The sequence below is a fragment of the Caenorhabditis remanei genome, chromosome II, assembly GCF_010183535.1.
Source record: "Caenorhabditis remanei strain PX506 chromosome II, whole genome shotgun sequence".
NCBI lineage: Eukaryota > Metazoa > Nematoda > Chromadorea > Rhabditida > Rhabditidae > Caenorhabditis > Caenorhabditis remanei.
In genome coordinates this window covers 18,279,661-18,292,123 of record NC_071329.1, presented here as the reverse complement: position 1 = coordinate 18,292,123, position 12,463 = coordinate 18,279,661, and the positions used below count along the sequence as shown (strand labels likewise).

The 12,463-nt window shown below is 39.3% G+C and overlaps 1 protein-coding gene across 1 annotated transcript; it reads right to left on the bottom strand.

Moving 5' to 3' along the window:
* Nucleotides 1-4,233: 4,233 nt before the first annotated feature.
* On the bottom strand, nucleotides 4,234-7,399 carry GCK72_007817 (uncharacterized protein; the record flags this gene model as incomplete). Its single annotated transcript, XM_053726469.1, has 6 exons — nucleotides 4,234-4,404; nucleotides 4,819-4,899; nucleotides 5,724-5,789; nucleotides 5,840-5,959; nucleotides 6,581-6,788; nucleotides 7,338-7,399. 6 exons carry the CDS (start codon nucleotides 7,397-7,399, stop codon nucleotides 4,234-4,236), a joined length of 708 nt encoding a protein of 235 aa, XP_053590663.1.
* Between the last annotated feature and the right edge of the window lie 5,064 nt (nucleotides 7,400-12,463).

Genomic DNA, 12,463 nt, shown 5'->3' with positions numbered 1-12,463 from the left:
ACCCCAAGCGAGATCAAACCCTGGTTCCCATTCTCATAGTGGTGTACCTAGACCAAAATCTTCTCGGCGGCCAAATTTTTGCTAAAAATGTGGTTTCCAACATGGAAAACAAGGTTTCGTATAGTTTTTAACGTCAGAAATAGGATTTTCCAGTTATTTTGATGTAAAACTCAGATTTTGGCGGTGAAAATTACTTTTTACTCAATTTTTGTGAATTTGCGCGTTAAAAATGCCTAATTTAGACTGTTTTCTACAATTTTTTCAAATTTCCAACTTTAAAGGCGCATATCTCAAAAGTGGGCAAAGCTATCAAAAAGTTGTTCACTACAAAAATAGAGGTCTAGTTTTAATCTACAAGATTATATAACATTTTTCGTTACAGTACGTCTTAGTTTCCAAATGTCCCAGTTGCCAAATGCCATAGTTTCAAACCGGAACAGTCATGGAAGTTTTCAGGCGAGCATGAAAACCGAATGAAAATTGAAAATCGCAAAAAATTTGATCAACATCGGTCAAAAGCCCATTAAAAATGCTTGTCCGGATGATCACTCGGCGCTACGGACATCCAGTCACACAGAATTTGTGACAGACAGATATCTGGGTACACAGACACACCGAAATTCGAATTTTTGGCTCAAAATGGCGGAAAATGAGCTCTCGGACACCCGGACACGACATTTTAGTCGGATTTTTTCGCGATTTCATTCAATTTTTCACAGATTTTTCTCGATTTTTCCAGAAAATTTCCTGTTACATTTTGGTTCTTGATCATCGTCTAGACATTTCTATTGTCACAATTCGATTTCAATAGTTTTTTTGTTCTAATAAACCAGTCATGACCTCCGCCCTCTCTATTTGTTTATCCACTGTTCCAAACTCGGCGGCGAGAACTAGTTGTGCCGCCCTTTTTCTGACTCATTTTCTCCATTTTTCCAGCAATTCCATGAGTACATATATCATATCATATAACCTGATGGCATTAATCATATTAGCAAACAGGGAACTCATAATATGAGCATCTTCAGCTAAGAAACTTTTTTAGACTCTATCAGCTCACTCAGAATATGATTTTTTGTTGCCAATGACGCGCGAGAAGTGAGCATGTTTAGTGGGGGGCGAGAAGAACATTTGCTCCGAGAGCAAGAGATGACCGGTCTGTGACTAGTGGTTGAGGAGAGGAGCTTCCGCTCTTGTTAGACAAATAGTCATTGGGAGGTGGTGGAAGAGGGGGGAGATAATTATGTTGTACATGGGGAGATTGGGAAATTTAGCTAAAAAAATCTACAGCATCAGAATTACATAATTTTCGAAATGGGTTTTCCAACGAGAAACCAATAGACGGGCGGTACAACATTCTAGCAATGCAACACGTGTCAAACTCAATTGGAACCTACAGTACCGGACAAAAAGGTATCAACTTTGGCTGTTTTCAGTGGATAATGGCCAACTTTGAAAGTGTGTTATAGTAATTCTGATTGTCACACCATGAAAACTTTTAATGGATCATACAGATCAAGGGTAGAACTTTATTCTTGTAGTTGACAACTTTTTTGTACGGGCACTCCCTAGCAAGTTACATATCGAAAAAGTAATTTCTCCCTCAAATCGACCAATTTCAGTGCAAATTGTGCAAACTGTCTTAAAATGACTATAAGGAGTGTCCGTACAAAAAAGTTGCCAACTACAAAAATGGAGCCCTACGTTCAATCTATATGATTCAGAATTACTATGGAACACGCTCAAAGTTGATTATTTTTCACTGAAAACAATCTCACTAGGGAAGGTCATGGACTCGGTCTGGAGTTATGGGTTGTGACCTATATCATTTGAAAGCTGAGAAAATGCTGATTCCAAATATATATTCAGTTTTTGCCCTCGAGGCCTGGTATTCGAGAAAAACGAGGTCAAAGTTTGGAAAAATGACAAATTATGGCCTTTTTAACACGCGAAAAATGTTTTGAAACTTTCTAGCGATTTTCGCGTGTTAAAAAGGCCATAATTTGTCATTTTTCCAAACTTTGACCTCGTTTTTCTCGAATACCAGGCCTCGAGGGCAAAAACTGAATATATATTTGGAATCAGTGTTTTCTCAGCTTTCAAATGATATAGGTCACGACCCATAACTCCAGACCGAGTCCATGACCTTCCCTAGTCAGCCGATCTTATCATTCGTACAGTAGTTAAAGGAGCATATCTCAAAAGTGGGCGGAGCTATCGAAAAATGGTCAATTCTGAAAATGAAGAATGATGGTCAACAATTGCACCATTTCGGATAGCGGGGAGGACGAGGGGGCGGCATGGAAGGTAATATACAAAATATATTAAAAATATGTTTAAAAATAGCGACCGTTTTTAACATCGGTTGAGATCGGCTGGTGCGCCGCCGGCGCGTTTTAAGATCGCTTGAGATCGGTTGAGATAGCGCACCAGCCGATCTCAGCCGATCTCAAAACGCGTCAAAGGCGCACCAGCCGATTTCAGCCGATCTTAAAACGCGCCGGAGGCGCACCAGCCGATTTCAACCGATCTTAAAACGCGCCGAAGGCGCACCAGCCGATCTCAGCTGATCATAAAAAATACCATTTTGTCCGGTATTGTATGATGTTTTCAGTGTTTTTTTGAACCATTTTTGTGTATATTTTGGTGAGTGTAATAAAAATTAAATTGCTTAACTATTTTCTATTTACCAAATGCCTTATAAATGCATATACTCATAGGAACGCGCATTGAAATTGCCTCTTTCGCCAAGGTTGACAAGAAAAAACAAACAAAATATATATTTTCAAGTATTTATGACATTAGATACCTCAGGGAAATCAGCGACTAATTGGAGATTATGAAAAAGTCGTTATGCGTAAGAAGACCTGTTACGCTGAACAACGTCATATGTTTCAAGAAAACTAAACTCGAATGCTCCTGTTAATTGATTACGCCAACATGCAATGCAAAAGATTACGATTATGAGTTTTTTGTTGCTTTTTCACTTTTTCATGGGAAATATCTGGAAGTGAAAAGGGATTGCTTATAATGAGTACCTCTGCCAGCAATAAGATCAGATTACTTCTGTTATTCTCTCAACTGATTAGCATTCTCCTGAGGGCGCTAAATGCCACCCTTTCTTGTCACTGTTTTCGAAATGTTTTCAAACACGTTAAAATTCTAGTCTTCATTAGTCGGTTTCTATAAAGTTGCTGAGTCAGAAGCCTCATGCTTTGTGTCGGAACTCGTGTAATACCAAAGTAATGAACAATCTTTTGGCATTTAGCGCCTCTGGAGAATACGAATCAGTTGAGCGAATAACAATATTCTATGGTAGGAGCGAATGTTCAGACTACGTGCATTCTTTTGGATGAACAAACGAGAAAAAAATTTTGAAACGTAGATAAAACTTCTTTCTTCTGATTATCTTGCACAGACACGTCTTCTTGTTGGTACATATTCCACAGAAAAAAATAACGCATTCATGCCACAATTCTGGACACATGTCTATCTTGAACTCTGTTTCAGAATCGTGATGGCCGCCCCTCGTCCTCCCCACTATCCGAAATAGTGCAATTATTGACCACGACAGAAAACAATTAGTAATGTTGATGTATATATAGAAATCTCTTTAGAAGTAATATGCAGACGTTTAGAGGTTGTCCTGTCATATTTAAATATCAAACATTTGTAATTTGTACATATTTGAGAAAAAACTATCATTACATATATCCAAATTCAGCGTTCTCAATTACCCACCGGGAGCCAATTTTAGGAAAACGATCAACAACAGGGTCTTTCGTCTGCTTCAACGAGATTGCGGTTGCTGTTTTCTGGATTTTTGTCATTTTCACTCAAAATCCATTATCATATTCAGATTCAGGGTCTTCATAAACCTACAGTCGCTTATTTTAAACAAAACGAGGTTTCTTACCACCCGGATGACAAAAACCGGGAGTTATTGTCATCATTAATGCCATCACCACCCGTCTTCGCACCTTTAAAGAGTTTCTTTTTCAGAAGTTTCAGACATTTCTGCACAAAACCATAGTCATATTCAGATTCAGGGCCCTTATTAACCTAGATGTGTTAATTTTCAACAAAAACGTAGTTAAGGACCACCCGGATGACCAAAACTGGGAGTTCTGTCAAAGACAACGTCATCACCGCCCGTCTCAGCATCATTTATTACAGATTCCTATTAATTTTTTGGACAAAACCATTATCATATTCAAATTCAGCGTCTTCATTTACCTACATGTGCCAATTTTCAGCAGTGGAACCACCCAGACACAAAAAAACCTTGTCATCGTCAACGTCATCACCACCCGTCCCATCAGCATCTTTAGAGAGTCTCTTTTTCAGAATTTCCAGTAATTTTTTCACAAAACCATTACCAAATTCCAATTCAGCGTCCTTATCAACCTACAAGTGCCAGATTTTTGCAAATCATAGATTAATACCACCGGGATGACAAAAACATGGAGTTCGTTCTGACATCATCACCACCCGTCTCATCAGCATCTTTAGAGGGTCTCTTTTTCAAAATGTTTTGTTATTTTTAGACAAAATCATTACCATATTGAGATTCTCCATCCTCAAAAGCCCCCGGGGGCCAATTTTCGAAAAACGACCTCCCAGGAACACACACAATCATGAAAAGTAGGGTATTCTGCCAGCTTCAACGTCATCACCTCCCAGCTCGGAGCCTTCAACCCATTTATTTCAGATTTTTAGTCATTTTTTTGACATAATCATTACGATTTTCAGATTCAGCGTCTTCATTAACCTACATGTGCCAATTTTCAGCAGTGGGACCACCCAGAAGACACAAAAAACCTCGGAGTCATCGTCAACGTCATCACCACCCGTCTCATCAGCATCTTTAGAGAGTCTTTTTTTCAGAATTTCCAGTAATTCCTGGACAAAACCATAGTCATATTCAGATTCAGGGCCCTTATTAACCTACATGTGTCAATTTTCATCAAAAACATAGTAAACTACCACCCGGATGACAAAACATGGAGTTCGTTTTGACATCATCACCACCCGTCTCATCCGCATCTTTAGAAAGTCTCTTTTTCAGAATTCCCAGTAATTTCTGGATAAAACCATTACCATATTCAAATTCAACGTCTTCATTAACCTACATTAGCTAATTTTTAACAAGAAGAGGTTGCCTACCACTCAGACACAAAATGCTCTGTCATCACCTCCCAGCTCGGACTCTTTAACCCATTTATACCAGATTTCTAGTCATGTTTTCACAAAACCATTATCATATTCAGATTCTCCATCCTCAAAAACCCCCAGCTCACCCATTTCCAGCAAGAAATTCGCCCCCTATTCTCTCCACATACCTCGTGTGTGTGTGTGTTCTTCCCATTCGCTCGGCTCACGTCGTCGTGGAGTAAAGCCGTCGTGGAACCGGCCGGTACCAGGCACCGGGTCCAGCTCTCTCTTTTTCTATCCCTCTCTATCTTTCTGTCGCTATCGCTATCACTTGGACGGTCCCCAAGGATCACCACTCTCTCCCTCATTTTTATTCTCTTTTTCTTTTTCTATTTTTCTAAGAACTTTTGAACAAAATTCTTTTCTCAGAATCTCACGTCGTCCCCAACTGACTATTAGACTCGTTTCTAGACTATAATTATCACCAAAAAGTTGGAAAAAAGGTTTAATAACACCAGAAATCAAAAAAATTAGACAACAAATCTAGAAAATCGGTGACGCTGATGACAGACCGGGCGCTGGCACACGTCGTGCTCTTTGAATAACATTTTGATGTTGCAGGTGAAGTGGACGGCGGTCTGAAACAAAAAAAATTAGTTTCAAAACGTCCCTGAGTTCCAAAACGTACCGTATCCACATCCAAAGCGAACGCGTGTACTTTGATACCGGCTGACAGGTCGCCGTGGTAGGAGATATCGGGTAGAATGTTGGGGAACACCGAACACCCGTCCTCGTCGATTATTTGGATCTGGAAATTTTCGAAAAATTACAGATTTTTTGAGTTTTTCGATATCAACCAAGCAAAAGAGCTCGATAGCAATAACTAAGATCGTCTTCGACGCGTTTTAAGATCGGTTGAGATCGTCTGGTGCGCCTTAGGCGCGTTTTTAAGATCGGTTGAGATCGTCTGGTGCGCCTTCGGCGCGTTTTTAAGATCGGTTGAGATCGTCTGGTGCGTCTTCGGCGCGTTTTTAACATCGGTTAAGATTGGCTGGTGCGCCTTGGAAGCGTTTTAAGATCGGTTGAGATCGTCAGGTGCGCTATCTCAACCGATCTCAACCGATGTTAAAAACGCGTCGAAGGCGCACCAGCCAATCTCAGCCGATCTTAAAAACACGGCGATGGCACACCAGCCGATCTCAGCCGATCTTAAAAAGCGCCGAAGGCGCACCAGACGATCTCAAGCGATCTTAAAAACACGCTGAAGGCGCACCAGCTGATCTCAACCGATCTTAAAACGCGCCGAAGGCGCACCAGCCAATCTCAATCAATCTTAAAAGCACGGTGAAGGCGCACCAGACAACCTCATTCGACTTTAAAAACGGTCGATATTTTGAAAAAATATTTTTTTTTTAATTTTGTATATTACCTTCCTGGCCGCCCCCTCGTCCTCCCCGCTATCCGAAATGGTACAATTATTGACCATCACACAAAACAGGTAGTTCTTGTGGTCCCCGTGATAGTTGCAGTTCCACGAGTGGAATATCTCATCTCCAATGTTCACTTTTCGAGTTACCAACTCGCCGTGCTTCGAGGAGCCGTGGTGGACACTGTAGTGGCATTCGGGCTCGGGGAATCTGAAAGAATAGGGAAAATTAGTGATCTGCTAGCCTCAGCTGAGGTTAATTTTCAAGCTCGACACATACACAATTATCACCCCCTCTCTTTAAATCACGTTGGTATGAGGATGCCGATTTCGGTAGGCGGAGCTTCGCCAAAAGTGTCGATAATTCTGTCAAAAATTTTGTTCCGCAGTCATTTTTTGAATAACTCTTTTTGTTTTAGAGTTTTCCAAAAAGTTCTTTTTCGTTAGTTTTTGAAAACTTAATACGGATGTGGCGACTTGAAGGGGGTAGGTTCAAAATATTCGGAGCAAAGTTATGAGCGCAAAACCGAGAGCAACTTTTTCCTCTAAAATAAATGGCTTGAGAAATTCACTATTTTTGCCGTTTTCTACTTCTTACGGCACCAGCTTTGAATACATCAGTGGGATATTCTGGACTTAAGATCTCTGAAAATCTGGCTATCGAGACATGTAAAAATTATTTGGATATCTAGAAAAATGAGATTTACAGCCATAAAAGTGTGAGCTCAACTTTTTTTCTCGAATTTTTCACTTTCCTCACGATATCTCCAGTTGTACTGAACCGAGAACTTTGGAATTTGGTACAGTTATGTAACTTGGCATGGGGAAGATGGCTAAAAAATCAGATTTCAAATCCGATCTAATTGCTTCGAGTTACACTCAAATAACCTCAAAAAATGAGCAAATGTTAAAATTACGTAAAAATTACGTGACGTAATAGATAATAAAAGTTTAAATCTCAAGGTTTTTTTTTACTTTTTCAAAAACCATTTCTTAAATTATTTTTTCATTTCCTAATTTATTTATGCAGAATGGTCCGTGAATCTAAAGCGCAACCAGATAATCGAAAAGAAAGTTTAAAAAATCAAGAAAAATGTTGAGCTCACACGGCAAAGCTCCGCCCACCGAAATCGCCCACCTCATAACTTTCGGATTTACAGAATTTTTTTTTCCAAATCATTAGCCGACTGTAACTCACTCAGTTTTGAAAAATTTTTGGATCCGAAATAAAGTATATGCGTAGAAAAATATCTCTATCACACCATGTAAAATTGAAAGCACTTAAAAAAACTGGCTCAATTGGCAAAGAACGGTCCCAAAGAATTACATGGTCCCTACCGCAAAGAATGGTCCCAAAGTTTTGGGTGACACGAATTTCAGAATTGAATGGTCCCTACCGTAAAGAATGGTCCCTCAAAATTAATACGAAAAACTTTTCACCATTCTCTTAGGCTTATGTTTCTTAGAAATTGGGAAAAAATTGACAAAACCGGTTATTAATCATATTTGTCAATTTTTTCTCCAATTTCTAAGAAACATAAGCCTAAGAGAATGGTGAAAAGTTTTTCGTATCAATTTCGAGGGACCATTCTTTGCGGTAGGGACCATTCAATTCTGAAATTCGTGTCACCCAAAATTTTGGGACCATTCTTTGCGGTTGGGACCATTCTTAGCGGTTGGGACCATGTAATTCGGAAATTTGGGTCACCCAAAATTTTGGAACCATTCTTTGCGGTTGGGACCGTTCTTTGCGGGTGGGACCATTCTTTGCCTATTGAGCCAAAAAACTTTCAGTAAACCGAATTTTGTGGTTTTCGATCATGATGGATTTATTCCCTCTCCTGGCCTGGTAGGGGGTGAGAGTCGGTGCGGTTATGGTTCGGATACTCACTGTTTTCTCTCTTTTTTTCTATGAGTGAAAAATTCTATAACATTGTTAAAAGAATCGAATAAAAATGTCGGGTTTTTTTGATCTAACACATTGCGGATTCTGCGGGTATTCATTGTTTCAAACTCAAAAACTTGATTTCTTGCTTATAAATTCAAGTCGTCGTCAGTTGCAACTTATTAAAAACCAACTTTTGAATGTAAAACTTGCTAAGCACTGGGCTCGAGGCGCAGCCGAGTCTGGCGGAGCGAGCCGTTAGGCTCGGGACGCTAGTCATGATTATTAATTAATGTAATGCTTTAATTATATTATCATAACCAAGCTGCTTAGGGGCACTGAATTATCAAAGATCATTCCATTTTTGAGACTCTGGCGCACCTCCTCTCCACTCTCCCAACTAAGTCTCCCAAAGATATCAGCACATCACCCCAGTGTCTAACTACTTCTTCCCTTTACTTCATCAATATTGTTTTGCCATAACAGCCATAATAACAAAAAAAGAGAAGAGAGAGCCCTTCTCTGACACATTCGTTCCTCTTGGGATCCCACTTGGCACAAACATCATGAGTGTCGTCGTCGCCGACTCGGGGTTCATTCATTATGCTCTGTCGTCCGTCTTCGGCTGTTTTATCTTCGGTGGTGGTGTCTTAGGCACCCACTAAGCAGCTACTTATCAACGAATATGATACAGTATGTTACAGTAAGACCTAGTGACACACCATGGTACAGTGGAACTTACAAGCGGTACAGTAAGACGGATAAGCAATTTTCTATTCACACCGCCCATGTCATACAATTTTGATCTACACCAGATCTCCTTCACCACTTTCTCAAGTTTTGTCTCTCCTCTCTCTCTCCTCTCTCTCTTTCATTTTTTGGACTTCTCGAACTAAAATTCTCCTGCCTCTATAATTTCGAAACCCCTCCACTCCTTGCTCTTCCACGACGACTCGCAGACTCCGCCCCTCTCCGCCTCACATAGTCAGAACGCATTCATTTCTACTATTCTACTCCCGGACGCTTTAATTCTCTAAACATGTTTTGTTGTTGATCTACAAGGTAAGTCGCTTCTTGTTTTTTCCCCAAGCTTTGTTCCCCTCGCCACCCACATTAACCATGAATCACACTAATTGGGCCCCATATGTATAATTATCGATATTTTCATTTTGAGCTCATTTTGAAGGCTGCTGAGCATCACGGAAGTATTATAAGTTAGTAACAAGTGTCTATTGTCGTCAGCAAATATAGTTTTTGTTAATAGTTTTCCCATTTTCTGGAACCTCGCGTGACATTTTTCTTAATTATTACCTCAGAGGGCTCAGATTGGGCTCAAACACCACCTGTTCCCTACTTCCTTGACACATTGTCGGCAAAAGCTAGAACGCGCCCAAGACGCCCCAGAAAACACTTTTCTTGATTTCGATTGATTAGGGGGTGCCTCATTGGGCTCTGAGCTCAAACTCCCCAATGCGCTTAAGACACGCCAGCTATTCACGTAGATAGCAAGCTATAGACCTTAAATTCCCCAACAGGGACCTTTCCAGACGTGCACTTTCCGATTTTTTTCCTTGTTTTTCGAAAAGTTGAAATGGTTATTAATCAGGAGTACGAGGGATTAGCTTACTCTCACTTCTGCTTTATAAATCAACTTTTATATAGTTTAGGACGAGTTGGATTCTTTTTTTCGAAATCTTTTTTTTTAACGTAACGACTCGCCAGGGGCCCAAACTTTGACTTCTTTTTTCTCGAAGACTAGAACTCAAGGGCAAAAAGTTTTCCGATGATATAAATCGCATCCCAGATCTCCTCGCCATTCCCTAGTTAGCACACATATACTTTCGAATATGCTCAATTAAATGGCATTGTCAGAATTTGTAGAGTGGTCTGAAAATTCTGGAAATCCTAGCTTAGATGTCAAAGCGATCGAAGTTTTTCCATGTAGACTGTCTTGCTAAGGAACTCATAAAAAATTTATTTTAAATTTGAATAACTACACTATGTTACCATCGGATCCAAAGAATGGAAAAGTCAAATTATTTTTTGCTCTGCTACTTCGTGTACACATAACTGATCGCTCCTTACTAATTGCAAGTTGTCCAGACACAGATTTACAAAGTAAACAATCTTTTACAAGAATGTTGATTTGATCTGAACTTTGTATGGCAAGAGTTCCGACACGAAGCATAAGGTTTCTGACTCAACAAGTTTATAGAAAACGACTAATGAGCACTAGAATATTAAATTGTTTAAAAACATTTCGAAAACAGTGAGAAGAGTCTCAGGAGGATTCTAATCAGTTGAGAGAATCACATGTGAGGTTTCAGACTACTTTGGACAAACAGAGAATAAGAAAATTCAGAAATATAGGAAGGGAAGAGTTGTTTATTTTCTTGCTCCTCGAGTTTAGGATCCTCGCCGCTTAGCATGTTGCACAAACACGTCATCTTCTTAGTTCCTTTTCAACAAAAAAACGCATTCATGCCAAAATTTCTGGATAGTGATGACACATGTCTATAATGGATTCTGCTTTTGAATCATGATGTTCTAGAATCTCAAAAATAGGAGAATCCTATGTTAGGACCAGGAAAAAAATAATATTTCTACCTCACAGATGTTGTTTATTGCTGTTCGAACCGAAATTATGTCTAAACTTTGCAATATCGTAGTTGCTTATTAGTAATAAGGTGTCTGGACATCAACACCTTGGTTACTTACGCGATACGACATGTCTGCAAAGAATATGTCAAAAGTCAGAAGCTACTTATAATTACTGCTTCTCGTGGTGCAAGTTGTGCTAAGCACACTCAAACATGATGCTCCGACTAAAATAGAAGCGGTTAGCTCGGAATGATGAATCATAGAATTATAGGATGTGGTGGTGTTTGATTGGTAAGGGGTGTCCTGTGGAAGAAGGTAAATCTCTAGGTAGATCTCTTGGTGTACCAGGCGGTTAACAATGCACAAACTTCTATTTTCATCACTTATTGTGTCTAACCATTTTTCTTTTCAGTTCGAACTAACGACTGCAAAAGATGTTATGCTTCAGACAACAGCGTCCTCGATATAAAAATTAAAGTAAGAGATTCGACTGCGTGCAAAATGATAACAATGTATTTGCTTGTTGCTCGTGGATGTTGTTTTTTTCAATTTTGAAAGCCAAAGCCAAGAGAGCTAATTGCACACAACTCTGTTGGTCCTACATCGCTTAATCTTACTTTTTAAAACAAAATATCACTATTTACCACATCTACACGTTTGCGTGTTATTTCTCATGAGACTTTCATATATTATATAATACATCACCATTATGTTCCACAGGACACCCCTACCAATCAAACAGCACCCCGATGTCCTATAATTCTATGATTCATCGTTTCGAGCTAACCGCTTCTATTTTAGTAGTTGAATCAGAGCAACTTTTTCCAAGGCAGTAATTATAAGTGTAAAGTAGCTTCAGAATTTTTGGACATCGACACTAATTTTCTGGTTTTATACAAGGCCGCATAAAAATTGCTCTACGGTCTTTTTCACAGCCTGGCTTCTGACCTGACATATTCTTTGCATACATGTTGTATCGCTTAAGGAATCGAGATTTTGATGTCCAGACTAATAAGCAACTACATATTGCAAAGTTTAGACATAATTTCGGTTTGAACAGCAACAAACAACATCTGTGAAGTATATATCATACTTACTCACTCTGCTATCTAAAATGCCATTTAGATACCTCAGGGAAATCAGCGACTAATTGAAGATTATGAAAAATTCTGATGTCTGTCAGTTAAGATAGCACATCATCTTTATATGAAGCTAATGTTCAAGCACTAAAATTATTCCATGCCAAAATTCTGGTGTTGCTCCGAATGTAACCTAACATCTTATTATGTGATTTTCTCAACTGATTAGCATCCTCCTGAGATTTTTGTCACTGTTTTTGAAATGTTTTTAAACACGTTAAAATTCTAGTGTTCATTAGTCGGTTTCTATAAAGTTGCTGA